Source organism: Neolamprologus brichardi, chromosome 12 (genome assembly GCF_056152115.1).
Source record: "Neolamprologus brichardi isolate AB-2024 chromosome 12, ASM5615211v1, whole genome shotgun sequence".
Taxonomy (NCBI): Eukaryota; Metazoa; Chordata; class Actinopteri; order Cichliformes; family Cichlidae; genus Neolamprologus; species Neolamprologus brichardi.
The window spans coordinates 14,163,416-14,186,457 of NC_142115.1; the positions used below are offsets into that span (position 1 = coordinate 14,163,416).

A 23,042-nucleotide genomic window follows, 5' to 3' on the forward strand; every position below is an offset into this window, starting at 1 on the left:
TAATTAACGTCTCTGGGTAGACATGATACCGGCATCTAGAGGATAACTGCGCGGAAAGAAACTGTGCTCACAAACAAACAAGCCCAGCAAACAAACACGCAAACACTCAGACACAGTTGTTTTGATATTTCAAAGGTACGTTGTGTTTCCTCTTCCTCTTCTTGTGTCCTCTCCAAGATTTCACCAACAAATCAAACCAAATTATTTATGCTGGATGCGTGGATTTCCTCCCAGGCCTGTCAGTATTCTCTTTCTTGTGGTAATGACTGTGTTATTGGAGCGACATGTCGCTAACTGATGTTTCTGTTGTTCAGATTTAAGAAACCATCCGGACAGCTGCGAGAACAGCACTGATGCAGAGCCAACGTCGGGGACAGAAGAGCAAGAAGACGATGAAACCAGGAAGTGACCTTTGACTCAGGAAGTAGGGAAAAGAAAGCATGGGAACTTTTATAGGTGTCTTCCGTAAACACAAGTTCTGCCTCTTCACAAAAGATCCTTGATAATACCAAAGATTTTGCACTAAGGATGTTTATAGATTTTCAGGTTTAATGAAGGAAAAGCGGTAATCAGAAAACTTTATATAAAAATATAACTTGTTATTTAACTGTATGTGATAATTCGTGATAGAAAAACTGTACTATTTTTAGTTCAGTATATAACTAATAGCTGTATTCTCTCAGGAGACATTATGGATTAATCTGATATATAATATTATGATTTGTATGTGAGTTAGAAAAATGAAGCAGAATCTCACCCATAAAATTTCTTTTTATTTTTTTTCTTCCCACAACAAAATGTCTACAAAAGCGATAAAATATAGAATTTAACAAAAAAAAAATCACTTCAGACCTTCACATTGTATATACATCTCAAAGGAGAACTCACTAAGGCCCCTGCATGGCTCTGAACTTCGACCCAGTCTGATCCATCGTTTATGGGCGTGACTCACTTTATTGCAGATGCATGCTTTTACACACACGGTCACTCTTTCGTTCTGGTCTGAAAATGAAGCGTTGGACAGTAGAGCTCGTGGATTTATGGCAGAGTCAGAGTTCAGAGTCAAGCAGAGTCCTCACCAAATGAAAAAGCATAAAATGTAAAAACGGTTCATCAGCGTAATCACATACAGGTATTTCCTCAGAGTTCCCCTTTTTTGATTGGTTTCTCAAGTAAACTCACACCGTAAAGCATCTACGCCCCACTCTGCCAATCCTTCCACTCCTCACTAGCTATGGCACTTTGAAAACAAACAAATGTCTCTTTTTTTGTATTTTTTTCTGTTTTTGTCCTTGTTGTTGTTGTTTTGTTAGTCCTGTGTAAAAGAGGTTCTGTAGCCTAAGTACCTTTTAGGTTTTGGTTACAGATTGCTACATTTTGTTTTATTTGCTCTTGCTGGGATGCAAAGACATTCTAAACAATAAATTAACAAATTTTCAACACTACTCCAATTGCACAAATGTGTAATGCATCAAGAAAGTTTACAAAGCATTGGTAGAGCAGAACATCATCTCACATCTCGTTTTCTTCCTCACACGCACACATTCACGCGCACACAGGTTTTTCTCAGGAAAGGGAGAAGAAGGTTTGGATTGTGTTCGACTAAGTGTAGGAAACATTTCAAACTCAGCATGTTTTAAAAAATTGTCTGCGCAATTTGTCCGAGTCACGTCGAAGAGCCGACGACTGCTCGTTTGTGCGCTCCGTGATGTCATTCTGTGTTGATGGAGTGGTAAAGGCGCATGATGCGTTCAGCCCCTCACACTGAACAAACTACTCCATAACATTCAGAATCGATTATTCTCCCACAGCAGGTTCAAGGGTTATCCGATTCAGTAAGGCCAGTTCAGAAAGGGCCGTTCAATGCACACATTCAGAGGTTGAGAACAAAAAACTCCCCAAAACATTTCAAATCCAGCAACAAATTAAAATTGGTCACGTATAAATTAGAGCATTTATTTAAAAATCCTTTCAGTATGTGAAAAAATTGCTTTGAACCTACTAAATTGATGTGGAATTTGCCCACAACCCATTCCCCACCCTGCCAAAAAAAACCAAAACAAAAGAAAAAATCCTCTCCCACGAAACCCACATTATCATGAGAAGAGAAAACACAATAAGCCCCAAATGTTTCATTGCTCTGAAACATCATGCAAATAGAACAGAACAACAATAGGCTAATAGTAATAGAAGAATAGTAGTCATAATAAGAACAATAATAATAGTAAATAGTAATAAAATAAAAAATAATCTTACAATGCAAACATGACAGTAGTAAATGCCTCCAGTTCTTATTGCTACAGTATCTTACTTACAGTGTTGTGTTGCCACTCGTTCTTGCCGGCACATCCCCACCCCACCTCCCCTTACAGCCCCATCCCAGCCCTCTGATTCACAGTCTAACAAGGGATAATAAAAACGTCACACACAAAAACTTCATAGTCAGAGTTGGAATTCACTGTCCCTGCGGTGTTGTGATGGCGCTTGTGTCACAGCTTACTACTGGACTTCCCTCACTGTCCCAAAAGCAGCAAAAAGAATCAGTAAACATGAGCGTACAGTGGTGAAAAGAGCACACTGATATACAAGTTGTTGTTTTTTTTAGTGCTATGTTATTATGATTTTTGCTATATAATCTGGAGTCTAAAGATATTTGGACAGTGAATTCATGCTCTGTACACACACATACACACAGACATACATCTGTCAAAGCCTTGTCTGGGCAGATTTCATTGCTGGCATACGCTGGTGGCGTATGCCTTTTTTTAATCCTAAAAAGTTATTCTTTTATAATTAATCTTTTTTTTTTTTGTAAATTTGCAAAAATATTAAACCCTCTTAATGCAAAATCTGAAAAAGAGCTGCTCCCTGAGAGATGCTTTGTAGTGCATCAAGCCTTAATGAGCAAGTGATTGTCTTTTAAAGAGTCACTGGCCTATGATCTGTGGTCGGGTTGGGGGTCGGAGGAAAAATGCTGGACTTTCGAGGAACCTTTAAATAGATGCAGCGTGGAACAGATCAGTATAAGCTGATTTTCTAACGTTAACATTGGTACTTGCTCCCTCATGGTTGTTCTCCACATGGGAAAAAAATGATGGAAGGATAATAAATGTTAGGCATACCAGCGGGCTTAAGGGGTACATAACTTTGATGGAAAGTCAAAGATTTGGCCGCTGTGCATTTGCAAAAATCAGAAAAGCTTAATGTTTTAAAATTGCCTAAATAACACTAGATCAGAGTCCATTATTCATAGCATTCAAAACTGAGGTAAAAGTGCGATTTTTAGTCGCTAGTCAGTCCAACATGTCTTCAGGTAATGAAAGTATCATCATCATGCGCTAATGTTCTGTCAAGTGTCTCTTTTTTGGGCTCATTTTGAAAGAGAGCTCTTTAGCCGCGCTGCTGAGATTTCACAGCACTTATAACTTTACAGGAGAGATTCACAGAGCATCTTCTAGTTCTAGTGTGCAGAAACCACTGAAACATGTCTACGCAATGAGATTTCAAATTATTCCTTCACCAGAAAAGACCAATTACAACATGCCTGGATAAATACCCAGTGGAGCCAATGTGATTTTTAAAAAGTGGCCAACAAACAACAAAACATAGAAACTAAGACAAAATGTAAGTGCTAAAAATTATGGAATGACTACATAAAAAGCAAAAATTGATTGTCTATCACACTTTCCTTTTTTTCAAATTGTTAATGCCATATTGCAGCTTTAAATGGTGTTTAGATGATTGGAGGCTATTCTGGATTAATTTATAACTCTAAGTCAATGCTCTCTTTACTGAAAACACTGCAGAGTCTGTGGTGGTGGAATGAGTACCGCCGATGGAAATGACTGTTAGGCATAACCATTAAGTGAAATATAGTGCATTTTAGTTAAAACAGCTACCTTGATCTGAACAACTGAAAGCATGAAGAGGAGGAAAGGAATAAGATCAGAAAGGCAGTGTGAAAATTATTGCTCTTTAGACAAAGGGTCCTACATATTCACAGCCCACAGGGTCTTTGTCACCTATGGGCTGTAATGATTGTGCAAATAGTGATTGTAGGGATGAGGCATACAGCACTCATACAGGTTTGAGTGACTGGAAATTTGTGAATCCAATTCAGGTTTGTTTCATTTTTTGTTGCCTTTATTTTGGTGGATAGCTATACACGCCTTCACCGTGATTTCTATCCACTTATATCTGCCAGAATTTTATGGACAGGTCCTAATACATGAGAGATAAAGGTCTGGGTACATGGGGAATTTGGGAAGAGATTTGGGGTTCATTGCAAGGTCCTAGTCTCCGATTAGCTGTGTGTGGCTGATTGTTCGAAAGCAGTCCAGCTTTTATTGGACGTAATTATTGCAGCGAGAAATAAATGATTGATAAGATGGCAAATCTGCCAGATTCTTTTTCTTGCAAAATAGAATATTTCTGTATATATCTCCAGCTTGAAAAGTAGCAGTAGCCATTTTTTTTTAAATCCTTCATATGCTCTCTTTACATTACTATAGGTTCAGAAGGATGTAGTACCTTCTTTACATATGAACAAAATCCAGACAAGGCTTCTATATATCAACAAACCCAAATTGAATCCCGGTTTTTAGCCAGTGTTGTTTTACAAGTCTCAACTTTACAAATTCTGTACACAAGAAACTATCAAATAAAATAAAAACACGTAGACACGGTATAGTCAGCCACAGTGGACTGCTGTATATTTAAATTAAGACTAACTTATTTTAACAGAACAAGAAGTAATACTGGAATCCGCTCTCCACTAGAAGAATATCTACAATAGCTTCTCTAAATCCACAGTTCCCTCCCCCATCCAGCTTCACCATCTTCACATGGAAAATAATTCAAATGATTTTTTCAAAGTTAAATCATTTTAACTTACCAATTTCTTTTTTTTTGTTTTGTTTAAAGATTGACAGCTTAAAATTGTTCCTAGATATTTTAAAGTCTGTACATTACTGGTCAGTCAGTTCAGTTCAGGAGAAAGGTGGAAGCCCCGCTCAGGTTGTGGCCTGGGGCACGTTTCATTTGTATATACATTCTTCAGACTGTATCGGTGAACAGAATGGGATAAGTGCTGGACATTCCTAGTATTGTTGGCGGCAACTCTAAGCTGCTAGCAGATGACTCCTCACCCACCAGCTTGAAATGTGCCTGGGGGGGCTCGGAAATATGTGGTTGCCACGATGATGACGTAGTCGACATAGCTGCTTTCGTCTCGTTGGATGCGGCTGTCTTACTTTCTTGGTCCTCTGCTGGCGTCATTTGTTGCATGTGGACCACAGGCAGTCACTTGGGCATGGCCATGGCAGAGTTTGGGTCTGGGTTGAAGAGTTCTTTGTAGAGTGGAGGAAACAGGACATTGACTGTTTCTGGGTGGAGTTGCTGGAAGGCCTGAAGCTCTTCAGTGTGGAGTGTGCACAGGGCTGACAACGTTGGGATTCGGCTGATCAGCTGCCAGACAAGAGGGAGAGATGATCAAGGATGAGGAAATTTAAGGAATGACAAAGTGCAGATGAGGACAAAGCTATAAGTCAGTCTTTGTTCTGCTACTTCTGTTGTGTTTTTTTTTTCTATTGAATCACCCGTCCTTCCTACCAAAGGAGATCCTGTCTTCATGTTTGATTTTCCTTTTGGTCTTACCCTATAGATTCATGCATTTTAGGCCTCTATGCTGTTCTAAGTTCTCTCACCATAAGTTCCAGCCCTACCTTGGCCAGTGCATCTTCATCCATGTGGTTCTTCTGCATAATGTGCTGCAGAGAAAAGTAGATCTTCTCCTGGAGCTTTTGAACTTTCCGAGGCTCCATCAGCCACGGTCGATCTGAAAGAAGAATAGACTTTTTTAATGCCGACAGAGTTGATTGAAGGGCAAAATGTAAAATTGATATGGCTGTGAGGCCACTGTATAAAATGTTACGTGGTCAGGACTGATTATGCTGCTTGATACAGAATAATGTAGAGAGTCACTACCTTATTTTAAAGTGTTTTTAATTCAAGTCCATGCACATTGCGTCCTGCATTATTATAATATATTATTATAAGCAGATTCACACTGACCTGTGGAAATTAGTACAGCTGCTGAGAACAGTGCAATCTCCTCCTCTGTTAGCTGCAGTGAGCACATACTCTTCGCAAAGTCAAACACTGCACTCACTAAGTCATCACAACCTTGGAGGGGCACACAGGGAACAGCAGACAGTAAGAAAAAAAATTTAAATTATCTCTCACTTCTTTTTTAATAATATTTGGCTGCACTCCTCGTTCATACCAAGACAAAATGTTTAACTAGTAATATCTTACCTAGGGCTTTGAACATCTGCATGCCTCCATACTTCCCTTCAAAGAGTACTGTGTTGTTGAGAGGGTTGAATGCCCTGCACATCCGCACCAAGACTACCTCCAAACAACCTGGAGAGAGCGAGCGATAAATTTGAAGTTGATATACTCACTAAAAGCCAACCAGAGTAAGAAGCCACCGTATATTTACTGTCTGCTGACTGATAGTTTGACCTCTGCTTACATAAAGAGATAGGCCTGGCCTGCTCACGTGGCTCACCTGACTTTAGAAGAAGGATCTGGTCATTCTGGCACAGTTCCATAAACCCTGAGATGCGCTTGGCGAACTCCACCACGTACTGGATCGCATGGGTGATCTGGATGGCACACTGCTGCCACAGCACGTCACGGGGCTAGAACCAAAGACCCAGGTTATGTTTGTGTACTTTTGTACCTAGTTATTTCATGTGAGGAAATAAAATAAACGACATTTTCTATTTCTATGACTGACATGCTCTGTGATTTCAAATGTGTTTCATTTCTATTACTAGTAAAAGAAACCCCACTAACTCAGTAAACTGAGTTAGTGTTCTTAATCCTTTTCAGTACTTTAGAAGTAGCTGTTAATTAAATTAATGTAACTAGAAAGGAAAAAAGACCCAAATATAGGGAGTGTATAAGATATAAGGTACTTTGTAATTGTAAATGTCATGTTTCGATGGTGCCATAAAGTCAAACCTCACCTTGCTCTGGTACATCTTGACCTCTTCATAGGAATGTGTCTGCCAGGCTAGCTGCTGCAGCTCATCTGTTGTGTACTGACATGTCTCCAAGTGGGACTTGATGATATTTTGAGCAATACGGTCTGGAAAAGATTATTCATTCATGTTGATTATTTACGTATTCTTTCCCTACACAATGTTACTATATATATATATATAGCATATAGGAGTATCTGGAGTGTGTTAGTTTAGGTACAAGCAGACCTGCACATTAATCTGAAGCATTGTGCACATTGGGCGGCAAGTACTATGGGCAATCTATCGTCCTTTTATATTGCTGTACATTTTCTGCTTGATTTTCTAGAATCAGCCTGAACTGCTTAATCTTAAATAAATCTTAACTTGTGCTAGCAGCCTTAGCTGTGCATACGGTAGTATGACACCTTGTCAGCTGTAAATTTAAGCCTGTCTGATCTCCTGTGCGGCTCTCAGATTAGGACCCTGACTCACGCTGCTGAAAGGACTACTTTGTGAGCAGACATGCAGATTTCCACGTGGCTAAGTCAGGTAGCTTTGAATGATTCTGCTTTCTTACCCAGCTCTCCCATGCTGACATTATTGGGCCCAAGCTGACTCTCCTGGTAGCCTCCATAGCTGAACAGGTTGGGTACTGGCGTCAGGTCGTACACTGGCTCCTGCTTAATGTGCTTCATGCCCGACATGTCCAAACCTGACTGGTCTGGAGACGGCTGGGTGGAATCCATCCCATAGTAACCCCCGGGGACTCCTGCTCCATTACCATGGCCACCTTTGGGTAGCTCAATGACGTGACCATTGGCATAGGTGCCCCCAATTTCATGGTTAAGGGTGGAAAGTCCGTTGGTTAGGCTGGATGAGTAAACGCGTGCCAGAGCTTCTGCTTCGCCTGTCTGCTGTTGCCGCTGCTCCTGCAGCCGTGCCTGGTGCTTCTGCACCTCTGCATACAGGCTGTCACGCTGCTTCTTGGACATGCGGCCAAACTTGACCGCTTTATGGGACAAAAAATAAAATGAAGGATGAAAAGAAATTGCTCCACTAGCTCAGACTGCATCAGAGAAGATTGCATATGATCCTATTTTTGGCTGTTCTGCACAGAGAGGGTTGCACATGTATTTGTTTGCATATATTTGCCTGCACACTCATGCACCATAGATATAAATATGTATTTACTGGACCTCACCATCTCTGGACATTCCTAGGGCAAGACATTTCTGCAGGCGGCAGTGTTGGCAACGGTTGCGGTTTGTTCTGTCGATGAGGCAGTTCCTCTGGCGGGGGCAGGAGTAGGAGGCGTTGTTCTGCTGACTACGTCTGAAGAAACCCTGGTTACATGTCAGCAGAGAATACAGGCTTCAGGTACCCGTCGAGCATAGACTATATGATGTTTCTGAGCAAATGAATCAGACTTTGATTCAGCCACATAGAGTCTCACCTTACATCCCTCACATGTGATGACGCCATAGTGGATTCCTGATGATTTGTCTCCGCAGATTTTGCATGGTATAACTTCGATTTGGGCTGTAAGAAAAAAAGCGAGAACAAGAAAGACTTGCATTACTAATCAGATGGATACGGCCTAGTTTGGAGTTTCGTGAACACCTTGTTGAGTCATCTCACAGATGTCAGACCTCGGCTGGTGGTCTAATTTGATGGTAAATGTACATAACCCAGTTGGGTGTACGACCTCATTGAGATAACAGTGTGCCTGCATACTGCATTTGTGTCACGTTAACTTCAAATTCACAAGGGCACAGTGACATTTGGGCAATTATTATGTGCTTCTAGGAGTTTTCTAATGAATGGGACACCAAGGACTGCATACACACGGTTACACGCACAAAGTAACAAGATTGTGCATGTGCATTCTTTGTGTTACGCTTAAAGGACAGACCCCTGCGGGTTAGAAAGGTTGCCCATAATGAGAAAACACCAAAGGATCACACTTACTCTTGAACCTTTATCTTTTCTCTCTTTCAAACACACACTCACACGCATATACAAACACATTTGGTCCACCAACTCAAATGCTGTTAGTGTTTAGCAGCCCTTAAGCTACATGTGCACTAACTGAACTACGTTTTTTTCATTTTAGGTTTTACTCACTGTGTATAGGCAGCTCCATGTACAGTCACAACCAAAGGCACTGAATATAAACAACAGAAACTATTTCAACACACACAAGCACCTGACAAGGGTGCCTTTGAACTTAGCGTCCATACTATATGGAAAGTGAAAGCTGCAGTTCCTGTTAAGAGATATGACATAGGTGTAGAGGTAGGCAGGTATGCTGCTGAGATGGCACAGTCTCTATAAAGAGATTAGACAGCCTATCTAATCCTAAATTATTTCCCGACGAGCTCCTTCCCCTCCTCTGCTGAGCGCTGGCTTAGCCACAGCTGAAATAGCCATTCACATGTAATCTCCTTGCATACTCCCACCTGTGGGAAATTCTGTACATTTTAGGAATCTCCTGAGAAGTTCAGATATAACGTATGTTCGTGTTTGTAAATTTGATTCCTCTCGTGCGTGCCACCAAACCTTTCGTACAATATCAATGGATGTATGTCTAAAGTATGTGTGTGCACACTGAAGAGCAACCTTACAAGTTTTGGATTTGTGTAGTATTTGTATTGTATTTCATTGATCTTGTGTAGGTGCTTTGGTTTGGCAGAGTTGATTGTGGGTGTATATATATATATATATATATATATATATATATATATATATATATATATATGCATGCTAAGTGTCTGGCAGAATGAGTTTGCAGTATACATAATTGGATAATCTCTTGTCAGGATCAATGGAAGCAGTTTTCTGTCTAGCAACTGCGCAGGTACAATCACTTCAATGTAATCCCCCTGCCCTTCAGTGATACTTCTTGTACCGTGGCTCAGGGGGTTCGATCCCGGGCTCTCTGTCCTGGTCGTTGTGTCCTTGGGCAAGACACTTTACCCTACCACCTACTGGTGTTGGATGGCGCGATATGACAGCCTCGCTTCTGTCAGTCTGCCCCAGGGCAGTGTGTGAATGAACAGTGGTATTGTAAAGTGCTTTGGGTGCCTTGAAAAGCGCTATATAAATCCAATCCATTATTATTATGTTTCAGGAGCACTAAAAGAAAGAAAGCTTTCAAATGTTTTAAAAATTTCCAGAAAGTGAAACGTTACTCTATGCTTTCTCTCAGTTTTAGGTGTGGAAAGCTGTAGAAAACAGAGCCAGGATTAAACACTGACATCTGAAATTGCTATAAAAAAAGCAAAAAAAACCTCCAAACATATTTGCATATTCATAGTCATTTTTTTAACAGGGCATAGGAGTAGATCAACCCAAGTAATTGATTTTTTTCTCTTTAATTAGAATGAAACAGCATCTTTATATATGTATAAATAAATATATATATTTATATATTCATGTTTGCCTATCCGCCCCCTGGTGGCCACTGAGAGACATGAAACGTTTTTTTACATGCTGCCGTGATCCTGGACTATGTACTCTGATTCAAGATGTATTGTTACACATATCTCCATAGTTATAACTGATGATGTAAAAGGGCCTTTAATCCCCTTATCTATCCCTAGTAGCTCCTGATCCGTCTCAGGAGACCACCCATGACAGCCCTAGCAACAAAATGACACACTGTTTGAATATGTGCTTAAGGTATCACAGGTATACTCTTGAGTTCTGGTGCAGCCCAAGATGTGACCCATTTCCACCAATTCTCGGCCAGCTCGCCAAACTGGGTCACAGAAAGGCACTGGACTGGGATGACACACAGACTACATACACAGAGCTGTCAATGAACGCGGCCTGTGCGCCCCTATTTTTAGTCTGTAAAACAGGTCAGTTGCACCCAGTACATGGCCGGTATCAACAGACCACATTTTGCGTATAACCAGAAGACAGTACAACAGTGCATCAGCCATGCTTCTAATCATTCTTTGCGCTCGCAATCCTCTTATTCTTTCCGGTTGGCACTGTTAGTCCCATACTTTTAGTCAAACTCTTTGATCAAAATGTTAATCGTGAAGCAAGTTAATCTCCGTGGGTTTAGACAATCTGAATGCGTTCAGCCCACACCTGCTGCTGTCTGATGTGGATATACGGCGTTATTATTTCTGTTGATTTCTCAGAACAAGCGCTTTACATTTTTTCCTCGTCCTCTACACTGATTACATTATATCTTGACTGAATTCCTTTTTACCCCATGGGAGATTGTATTTGTCTTTGTATCAAATCATTATGCCCAAAAGAGCATGGGCGTGTGGGCATGTGCATTGTTTCTGTGTGTGTTTCAGGGATGGTTTGAGTGAGCATTTCACTCAGAAAGATAAAGTATGTGCACATGTCTGTGTGTGTTTGGTAAATTGTGTGTGTGTGTGAGTGTATGTGTGGGTGTGTGCATTGTTTACTGTGTCTATGTGTTTGTGTTGTGCTCATTGCCAATGGGGACTGTCAGGTAGGATATAGGGAGACGGTCATGACAGCATAGCTGTTGCCAGGGTGACCACCCACTCGCTGCACTCGTCTGGCTGTCACCGCGATGATGTGCTAAGCTGTCACAATCTTAAAGGAAATGATGTCATTGGTGTTTGGAGCCAACTTGGTGTATCATCACCGTTCGTCCTGTCGCCCTCCCTAAGCGGAGGTTTTTTGAATTGTTCACTTAAGGACTCCCACTTCCACATCCAGTCAACAATACAGACTATACTGTAGCTGCAGCAGTGGATTATACATGTAGCAGAATTAAAGGCGCGTTTATCTGTTGGCTGTTTAGAAAAAGCTGCGTTCTTATTGTTTTCAAAGTTGGAATGTATGATAATACTTCTTGGGCGTTGGATTTCATGATTTTCCATTACAGAAGCAAACTTAAACCTTAAAAGAAGCGGTGGAAATAAATTTCTAAAACAGATGAAAGCTTAACATGAACAAGTCTATTGCAGTTCTTCCACTAGACCCTCTTAGAGGAACAAGCCACTCATTTCTGTTTTTGGAGATTGTTTCGCTCCTAGCCACATGCCTTTCTTGAGGGTGGGTGGGACTTTTTTCCAACCGGAGCTGACCCAATGAGTGACAAGGTCCTCAGCCAGCCGGAGCATGAGCGTTATCCTGAGGTTATTATGTAAGAACGGGACTGCAGCGCTGGCGATTCCTCAGCTAAGAGGAGGATCAGACCTGCACAATCTCTTGAGGGAGAAAAAGATGGAACCAGCTAGAGATGAATTTCGCTTAAGTTTCTGGGAAGGCAAAGATAGTTGCTGTAATGTGAGTCACGCACGTGTGTGAGTGTGTGTTGCTGAGGGTTGTACTGCACCAGCACGTGTGTTGTGATAATTGATTTTTAATGAAGTGAGGATCTCCTGTGAATTTCCTGGGCTGGCCCTTTCCCTAAATAGAGTCCTAATTATCCATATTGCACTACAGGAAAAAAAAAGCAGCAGCCTTGCACCAATATCTTAGCAATACTTATTTCTAAAGCACATAAGTAGCTCACACACAGTGCTTGCTGAGAGTTAATGCACACGTAGATGCACAGAGAATGAAGCGGCTATCTGAAAGGAGCTTGTTTATATTGACAATGTAACAGCAAAGTGAGGCCACTAGGTGTTGCTAGACAAGTCTGAGTTGTGTGTATGTGTGTGCAAGTATGGGTGTGTGTTTCCAAAAGGGCAGAATGGACATGCATGTTTCATTCATTTAGCCTGCAGGATGGGTCTACAAGAGAAACGAATTGAAGCAGCACACAATATCACGCAGTTTACAGCGACACAGTGCACACCAGAGACTGGTGTTCACTTTCCTGCCGTAACTTTTGCCAGTGTAAGCCACTTCAGAAATGCAAACATGACTCCTACTGTAGTCCCAGGGGTTGATTTGTTGGGGATGAATGTGGGTGGTATCTCCACTTCATTAAAAAATATGCATAGCTTCTTCCCAGTTAACGTGATATCTTCTGGGAAAATGAAGGAGATCAGCACTTTACCCCCCACCAACACCCCTCCTTGTTAAATCTGAACAGCTCCGGCGCTGGTCTTAGATGTCTATATACTGTGAATTATCACTTTTCGCCATCCACTCCGCTTCAGTCTGTTTGACTTTTTCATTCGTGTGTTCCTCCTCGCTGTAAGTGGCTGTGTGACTGGGAAATCATTTCAGTTTCTGTATTTCATGATCTATTTCCATCTCTCAGTGAAACTCTGTCTCCCTGTCTCACAGAACTTAGAGGAACAAGCGGAGGTTTTTCTCCTCTCTCTCCTTCTCTGCCAATGATGAAAAACACTGAGGAAACTTTTTGGTGGCGTGATCACTGAGCGGATTAATGCACACAGCTGGGAATAGTTTATAGCAGTGCTTCTTGGGTTATCTCCCCTGTGTTTCCTGTCATGTTTCCACATCATACTGTCCCATTAAAATCAATGAAACACTGCCACGGCATATGGTTTCAAACGGACCTCTGCGCTTGTGTGTGCTGTCACACTTTCCCTCTTTCCTGTTTTGCTGTCTGAAACATTAAAATACACACACACACACACACACACACACGCGCATATATATATATATATATATATATATATATATGAAGGACTGATGGACTTTCCGCTCCGTTTTTCAGCCTTGAATACTTACCACAAATTAATTTTTTAGGAGCCCTGTGGCCTGGCTAGATGCACACATTCCTCCTCAGTCATCGCTGTCTGTATTGTCTATTCTCTCCTTAATCCCGACCTTTGAAGTTTAACAATGCTTAGTGCTGTTTTCACTGGCTTCTGTTTGTTTCTTTGGGACAAAACATATTTAAGGTTCAATACCCAGCTGGGTCTGCTTTTTCTATTCATTTTAAAATAATGTTTATATCTTAGGTGAAGTTTCACTGTCACTGTGAGTCAGCTCTGGTGCTTGTAACACTAATTTAGGAACAACTTGCAAAAATCAGAACTGAAACAATTATCCAGCTTCAGCCTTCTAGATGCAAACTGACCTCAGACCTGGCCTGAACTAATAAAGATAATGCTGACATGAAACAGTCTCATTAAAATACTGTAAGTTGGCACAGCCGTGCACCGGTCCCTTCTTTTCCACAGTCTGCTGTGCATTGAGTTTTGGTGATAGATATTGTCGCCAAACATGTCTTTGTCCATTTTGTAGTACTTACAGTCATACTGTTGCTGCAAAAGCATACATTAAATACCCCCCGCCTCTGCTTTTCCCATTGGTATATCGTCATCAACCCCCTTCCTGACCTAATACATAGACACACAACATAAAAGTGTCAGAAAAAAACAGTGCCGCTCTCGCCCTCCCCCCATGCTGTATGTCAGAGGGCATGAGCTTGTCCAGCTTGCCGTGCGGCCCCAAAGCACTCTGGGTAATTGCTCAGATAGCAGGTCTGGGATCAGCTGCAGTTTGCTCATAGAATATTGTGCCGTGGTGTGATTGGACGCCGCGGAGAGGGAACAGAAGGGGGCCACTGGCTGTAATCCAGAGCATCGATTCACATGCACAGGCATGAACACACACACACACACATGCACCCCAACATGCTCCCAGAGACACATTCAGACAGACAGAGACGCACATTGAGACATGCTTGAAAGAACACATTACTGCATACCACTTTCAAAAAAAGCAGACTTTACAGTATGATTTTTATGGTCACACTGCTCCCATCCTAAATCCAATACACGCACAGACATGCACGGCACGCACACACACACACACACACACAGAGTCTCCCATCCAGTGCAGCATGTGTCCTCAAATAGATAAGAAGGAGACGGAGGTGTGGGAAAAGAATCCACAGGGTAAACTGAACCCCTCTCATGGTCACTGTACACAGGTGTGCACACTCCAACCACCCGGGTGACCTATGAGGCCCTGATAGCCTCTGACCTTTCCTTAAAGACTCAAAAATCAGAGTGGAAGGAACAAGTCCAAGTGTGAGAGGCCTGCATCTGGTCATTACCATTCTAAAATCAGACAGTGATAATATATGCATACACACAGGAAAACACAAGCAAAAAGACTCTTTAGAGTCCAGTCTCTCTCTCTTTTTTCCATTTCATCTCGCACCTTTGCCCTCATGCTAGCATACACCTATGACGCACACTGAGCTGTGAAACACTGAGCAGCGTTCAGGCTTTGTTTGGGTGAAGCGAGTCGGTGCGGGGAAGAATATGTTTGCACAAACACTGACTAAGAAACCATCGCTTTATTCCTGAGATGAGAAAATAACACTATGTTAGCATTGGCCATTCTTGCTTAACCTCACACTCCTCCTACTATGGTGATTCTCTTGAGTCTAATTGTAGATGACAGTGTGTGTGTGTGTGTGTGTGTGTGTATGTGTGTCTGAGGGGGAAGGGAGAGAAAAGGTGGCTATCACAGTGTAAGAGAGAAATGGAAAGAGAGGGACATCCATGGAGAGATGGGCAGAAATTGCTCTCACTTCTTACATAAGGCAGAGAAAAATTTGCCCTCAGTTTTGTCAGAGTCGCATCCTTTCTAGTGAGAATCAGTTGACGAGCAGATAAAATCAGGGAAACGGCAGTGTCAAGATGAGAGAGGCTGAATGGACTTTAAAGCATTGACGAGAAGGGGAGCACTTAATGTGACTAGCTAACAATTAGAGTACGGAGAAGAGGATGGAAAATCCGTCTGTGGGACTGTTTTAAATTCAGTTAACAAGGCTTACTTCTGCATCTGATACACTTGTACAGCTTTAATACAGCTTTAATAACTGCATACACATATTCGTCCTACTGTTGAGTAGGGGTGAACAGAAGCTAATAGCATTTATTTAAGCATATGCCTTTAATATAAAGTCTCTGCTATTCTAGAAGATGTCATTTTTAACTTCATTAAATAATCTGACCCTTAAAAGAAGGGTGTACATGGTAAGATGTTCTTCCATAAGCTAAAATAAAATACCTGACATTATGTAAAGAGAGGCGATGTGATTTAAAACTATGTTTACCCATTATCATATTAATAATAACGATCAAACAAAAAATAAATGCTTTCTTAAAGGACCACTCTGGTTTCTGCTCAACATTTCCCAAAGCATTCAACCAAAATGTCCTTTTTTTTTTCAATTTAAATGTTGCAGTGATACCTCCAGCTATTACTTGCTGCTTTTTTTTCTTTCTCTCTTTTTGCATAACACCTTTCAAGACCAGAGAGCCAAAGTGTTGAGTTAGAGATTCTTGCCCTGCTGCTTGTGAGTTCATGAAACCCCTGGTAGTGAAACAGGCTGTCATCTCGAGTGTGAACACGAGCATATGAACGAGTTCCCTTTGAGTTTACGCGTGTACTAAAAAGGTTTCAATGTACTTGTGTTTCAGTGCTTCTGTTTAAGCGAGTGTGTGAGCATGCACATGTGTGCCTATATGTGTGTGTGTCCTCTCCCAGGGATGGCCGCTAATAGCTCGCCTCGGGCAACAATTTAACTCAGCCTAACAAGGTTCTCCCCAAAGTGGCCCCAGGGGCATCTCTCATAGAGGCAAATTGATCACAGACTATCACACAACTCAGCTCGGCTCGACCCAGCCTGCTCTGCTCTTTACCTGCTCTCTTTCTCTCTCTCTCTCTCTTTGTCTCTAGCGGGATGATTTAACAGAATGCGTTATGAACATTAAATCTGAGTTAAGTGAGCGAAAGCAGCAACAGCGGCAGCCGTCTTGGTTTCAGAATTGCATCCTCTTTGTGAATGGCAAGATCCCTCACATCAACAGCAAGTGCTGTGGACACACACACATATGTGAGCACTCTCACGCACAGAGTTAAGAGAAGTATCTCATGACTTGGACACAGTAACTGAGAGATAGAGATAGAGAGAGGGAAGAAAGGCAGACCTAATAAGAGTCCCTTCAATGAGATTACAAGCACTAAAACAGGCTAATCTTTGTCATTAAGAAAAGATGCCGCAGTAGGCTAAGTCATATTATAGGCTTATTGCAGCTTTCTGCAGAGAACACCTTCACAGTATAGGGATATAATGTGCCACTTCCTCTGTCGTCTTCACATCTTGTCTATAACTTTGGAGAGCCAGAGTCCACTTTTTGTGCAAAACCTCTTAAAAGTAAGGGCCTTGCAGCACTTCCAATTAATCAGTGCTGTGCATAATCAAATCATATACGTACATGATTATGCGTAGCGTAGAGGGTAAGCTGACACACACCTTCAGTTTATGGACTAATCTGCTTTGAATGTTAGCTGAAGTCTGATAGGTGGTTAGCAAGCGTGGACTTTGGATACCTCTATAACAGGTACTGCATGTTATTCATTGCTTCAGGCAGCTAGAATGTGCAAGTGCAATGAGAACAGGATAGCTTGTATCTGTGTGCATTTGCACCAGTATGCATGCAAGAAAATTTAGTTTTGCACCCTAACTCACCATTTCATACAAGCACACACTAACTTGCTTAGGCAAACGCACACAAACGTCCACACTTGCACTATTATATAACTCTTAAGTCTCTCTCTCTCTTATACTTGCCCTCTTTTTTTCTTATCTCACTCATTCACTTGCTCATAGTCTCCCTTCTCTCATTCTGTTTGTCTCGCCTTTCGTTTTCTGTGTATTCGCCCTATAGATTCTTAGCTCGATTCATGGTCTTTAAGCAGATAGAAAAAAGGAAACCTCCTAAAAACGAAATGAATTGATTCATAAAGTGACTAAACTTGAATAAATGACCAAACCTCTACATTGTTCTAGAGTAGCGGAAATCAGAATTTACTGTAAAAGTGTGAGTGCAATGCTCCCTGACTTTGGACTATCAGTCGGTGCACTCGATGTCCCTCTCCCCAGAACCTGATTTGTTATGATGATATGATAATTCCCGCTTTTGATGTGAGCATATTTTTCCTATAAAAGGAACCCCTCCAATGATATCTTTGTCATATTTTACTCGCTTTCTGTGTTTTAATAAGCGCAGTCACCCTCTTCCCCCGGTTTTTACTTCAGTGTAAATCAGAGGAAAATGTGAATATTGAATATCATTGTGCGTCCACTGAGACACGCTGCCTTCATGGATGAGTAAAACTGACAAAACAGAAGGAGCTGTCAGAGGACTCTATGACTTCAAGGCAGATTTAGAGTTTAGGAGTGGTTCAGGCAGAAATCCCTCCCGGCTAAGATAAAGTGGAGACACAAACTGAAGCGTGCCGTGTAGCCCACGCTTTGTGTGTGGAAAGATTTAAGAAAGAGGGAGAATTGACTGAGGAGGAAAAACAGTTCGCCTAGGCTCCCCTAGACGGCCGCGGAGGGATAAAACCAACACTGGGTGCATGCTGAGCGCATGCAAAACAAACACAGGCTATGATAGTGGCTCAGTGGGACCGCAGAAGTGCTATCCAGGCAGCACACGCACGCACAAAGCATGGTGGGATGTTTTAAGTAGATGGCTTGAAAAAAAATCTAAAGGTCAGGTAAGACACACTAGGTGAGGAGTAGACGGTGAGTCTTGAATGCAAAATGAGTGTGTTTAAGTGTGTGTGTGTCGCAACAACACTCTGGTGCCGGTACCCGATTCAGTCAGTGGGGCTGTGTTGAGGGATTAACAGTGTGGCCTGCATGAGCTTGGGGTAATCTCTCCTCTCTTCTTACATAACACTAGACCATTACTCAGCACAAACACACAATAAACAACACAATCAACAACACCGAGCTGGACAACAGACCACACATGCAGTGATAACAGTGCAAAGCAAAGATTCCCCTAGGCTGGGTGCACAAAAAGAGGTTTCATGGTGACAATGGAAAGCAGTGATTTGGTATAAATTAAGTTTTGGGCTCAGTTTCTAAATCAGTACGAATAATGGCAACTTATATTTTCCATTTTGTTACTCATAGTTGGTACTGAAAGTGAAACACAGGCACAACTTAGCGCCACTGATCTTTAACCTTTTACTTTATCCCCCTTAATGGCACATGATACAAATACTGGCAGTTAAATATAACCATAGTGTAGCTGTGAACATCTGTGTTTATTATTCTGCATCATTTCTATGTATTCACATGAGTCTTCCTGTGTTGTCATCCATGTGCTTGTACATCGGCCTTCCGCTTGTTTGTGCTCAGGAGAAAAACAACAGTAAACACTGAACACTGACAGCCACAACACTTAAAGCACTAAATGGTGAAGGTGCTTCTTTGATAGTTTCTACTGTTATAAAAAAAAGAAATCATAGGAACAAACATGAAAAAATACAAAAAGAAAAAAGAAAAGATAGAGATGTTTAGACTCCAGTGTAAACTAAAGCCATTTCAGTTGTGTGCCACGGATTTATCTAAACAGACTGCTTCCATTGTCTTTGACTAAAAATTGATCCCGGGATGCTTTCGAACTGGACAAATCAATTCGCAAACGAGTCTCTAAAGCAAAGCAGGATGGGACTAATTCTATTGGCATGAGGCCGTCATGCGTAGTACTGCAGCTGTTTGTGTCAGTGTGCGTTTTCAGAGCTTTCGGATCTTTAATGTGTGCACATGCTGCCTTTCAAGGTAACATAAATAATGCCAGAAATGGAAATGACCACTAATTCTTGTAGATTTGAGACAAATATTTTTAATGACCCCCCCACTCCCACCCACACATTGTTCTGGATCTCCTGCCATTATCTTACTACTTTATTGTGCTCTCATACTCTTCCACTTCCTGTCATCCCATCTTATCCCAGTGTTAGGAGAATGAGAGATGGTGATTGGCGCATACTGCTAACAGAGGAGAAGTGGCCCTGCGAGCCCCTCCTCCACTGTTGCTCCCTCCATCGCTGAACTTGTGGACCTGCCTGACCCGGGTGCATTTGGAAGCACTTAGGCTTATAACAGTAATAAAAAGGATACACATCCACGGGATAATGTAGACTGTGGGGATCACTGAGTAACACAGGAAGCTACTCACTTGCAGAATACACGTCAGTTCATGCTTGTGTGATGCTGTGTATGTTTCCAAGCACGCATATGCTAATCTCACAGAAGGGCTCTGATCTCTTATTGATTATAGCATTAATAAAGGATTTGGTTGGAGGTTGCTGTTGATTAGCTCAGACATTCTTTAGGTTAAACTAATTTCTGCAAAAAATTACTTTAAAAAAATCAAACATTCATTTACAATAACTAAAACGATTCATCCAAATAAATAGGGCATAATTACTTAATTATAATTCATTTATTGTCTTATTATAAAGACGTAAAAACTAAAACTCTGTTGCCACTTAAACACATATATATGGCCACTTGCCACTGTTTCTAATGTCGTTTGATGGGTTTTAACGGAACACCTCTTACAGCAGAGCTTCACCACATTGCTGTTGAAAATACAGAGATAATGAGCCTGTTTACAACATCCTACACAGCACTGAGCAAGCTTCGTTTTCAGAGAAGCCGAAAAGGCCTCTTATGATTATATTATATGTTATTTCTCTGGCTTTTCCAGGCCGGGCGATGGCGTGACATCATCTTCGGTCAGGGCTTCAGGAGCTGTGGCTATTGTTAAATGATAATTACCACGGCTCATGAGGGGCCTCTATTTTTTTAAAACCTTGTGGTTGTGAGCACGTTTCTGTGCAAGGGCAGCCGAGACTCCACACACACAGACGCGCGCACACACAGGTTGGGAGTGGGGGCCGCACGGCCCACACTGATTTAATTCTATCTGACAAAACCCTTTGGGGCGTGCAGAGGGAGAGAGGAAGATGGAGAGCGAGGGAGAAAGAGAGAGATAGACATGGTAAAAAAGGGGTGAGAGAGACGCTTCAGGGGCCTCTTCTGCCAACCATGGCTATTAAGTGAAAGCAGGAGCTTTTGGTATACCCCTCCAAAGCCTCCCATGCACGAGAGTAGTCGCAAGGCCCATTAAAATGTGGATAAAATACAAGGTGTGTGACAGAGGAGTTTGCCATGGGATTGCAGAAAGAGAGTAAGAGGAAAAGATGTTTGGCCTACTGTTTTTTCTTTTTTTTTTTCTTGCCTAAGGTTTGATGGCCTGGAGCTGAGGCAGCAGATAGCTTTACATCTTTACATGACATGGACACATGAATAGATTGATGTTTGACCTTTTTTATAACTGCAATAAAATAATCCGATTACAGAGTATTGTTGTTTACCATCATACCTAATAAGCATGTTAAAATAACGGTAACGCAAGTTTGCTTAATAATTATTCTGACCGAACATACATACAATGCAAAATATGATAACAATATTGTTCCATGTAAAGAAAAGTAACGAGTATTTTATTTTTAAGCTAAAAGCTATAATTTGACAAATCACAGGCCGTGGATTTCTGTGCCATGCCTTTACTTTGAAAGCGACTTTGTACCCTTGGATCAAAATTTTCCAATAATTTCTCACCTCCAATATAGGAACATTCAGGCATTATAAAGGCCACCTCATAAACTAATTAACTTATTTCTGAGGCCAGTAAGAAGCGGTCCGGCCAGTTAAAATAGATTGGCTTATAAATTAGAGTTCAAATCATCCAGCTGAACGAGTGTTGCAACTTTAGCGCCAGCGGTAATTGCACAACGTCGAGAGTAAATAAAGCGAATTCCAAAACACTAAGCTGATAATAATAAGGTTAAATATTAAAGCCTTCGCGCTGGACTTTTAATGAACTGCAAATAGTCATGAAGGAGAAACGAAAAACGCGCATTTTCTGCTGTTAACGGAATTTAAACGTCAACGAGACAGGTCTTGCTTATTGCGTGCGTGCGCGTGAGCGTCCAGAGGACGGCATTGATAATGAATTTCAACATTCTCAGCGCGGCGCAGAGAGTCGGGAAAATGGGTTAGTGGAGCGCTTGAAAGTGCACATCCCTGAAACATTCAATAAAGTTTACCACCAGAACATAACGGAATAAAGTTTTTTTTCTCCCTTTTTTCTTCTGCACATGGGCTAATCTAATCCGATCTACCACCCTATCCGCAATTTCCGCCGGTGTGGAGTGGAGCTCAAATGATTAAGCTAAATATAATGCGGCACTTTTAATTTCCAATCCCAGACTCCAGTAAAATTTGCAGGAACGTGCGCCTGTTCCACACACACGCTCCTGAGTCAAAACACACACGGAGAGGGATCCAAATAAACTTTACAGACTACTTAAGGTGGCTGATGAGATTGCAGAGAACCCCAAACATACTGCCTTGAGTTTAACATTGGAAAAAAAAGAGACAAATTCAGATTTTCGCCTAAGCCTCCCAGAATAAACTTTCAAAGCTAAATGAGTGATAAAAGCTCGTCGTGCCGCGTGTGACTGTGTGTTAAGTGGGAGAAAGTGCGAGCACAGTGGGATGGTCTTACCTCGCATCGTGTCGGTGTTGCTGGAGCTGGTGCTGAGGCTCGCTTCCCAAAGCAGCAGTCATGAAGAAACAAACACTTAAAATAAAAGAAGGGGCTGCGGGTGGTGGTGGTGGTGAAAGATCCTCGGTTAAAAACAACAACGAAAGGAGTGCAGATGATGTGCGTCGACGTCCACTGGCTGCCCTGAGTGGAAGCGTCTCTGCGCTAAAAGCATCCCAGAGCGGGGCGCAGGGAGGCGGGCTGAGGTCGGTTGGTGCGTCGGTCTGTGCGCTCTGGTTGTGTGGCCGCTTTTCTCATGATATCTGCGCTCTCACCTCTATGGGAGGGTTTCACTATTTTCTGCGGGCTGAGGGAGGGAAGAGCGTATAGGAGAGCTTTACCCGGCGGCCCGGATTGGACTGGAGCACTTTCCGCTCCTCCCACTCTCTCCTTCTCAGCCTGCAGCCTGGAACCTGCACACACAAACACGCGCACACACATGCACAGCCCGAACCCACTCTTAGTGCGAGACACAGGCAGTCTCCGCGAAGTTTTTAACCTCACCTTCCAATTACAACAATCTTAAACGATTTAGGCACTTTTCATCTATACACATAAACAGTTAGTCTTTGATCTGGTCTCGTATTTATAGAGATCTAACATTCTGCCCAGCAAGAATAGATCCCCTGGTGCTATTTCGTTTTTACTG

General features: G+C 41.9%; 2 protein-coding genes across 4 annotated transcripts in view; one reads left to right on the plus strand and one right to left on the minus strand.

The window, feature by feature from the left end:
• Positions 1-1,434, plus strand: part of trpm6 (transient receptor potential cation channel, subfamily M, member 6) — a 20,659-nt gene extending 19,225 nt beyond the window's left edge. For both annotated transcript variants that reach the window (XM_006805882.3, XM_035914385.2), the window contains one exon: positions 315-1,434. In XM_006805882.3, coding sequence (XP_006805945.2) covers positions 315-409 — 95 coding nt within the window. In that variant the 3' untranslated portion in view covers positions 410-1,434. The remainder of the gene's footprint in view (positions 1-314) is intronic.
• On the minus strand, positions 759-22,722 carry rorb (RAR-related orphan receptor B). Of its 2 annotated transcripts, XM_006805881.3 has the most exons (10): positions 22,355-22,722; positions 8,485-8,570; positions 8,233-8,374; positions 7,609-8,040; positions 7,035-7,156; positions 6,572-6,704; positions 6,316-6,423; positions 6,073-6,183; positions 5,724-5,836; positions 759-5,466 (listed from the first exon to the last, which is right to left on the minus strand). In XM_006805881.3, exons 1-10 carry the CDS (start codon positions 22,359-22,361, stop codon positions 5,302-5,304), a joined length of 1,419 nt encoding a protein of 472 aa, XP_006805944.1. In that variant the 5' UTR covers positions 22,362-22,722; the 3' UTR covers positions 759-5,301. The 2 variants fall into 2 exon arrangements, with proteins under 2 accessions (XP_006805944.1, XP_006805943.1); XM_006805880.3 differs by lacking the exon at positions 22,355-22,722 and having other exon boundaries at positions 8,485-8,622.
• Positions 22,723-23,042: the final 320 nt, after the last annotated feature.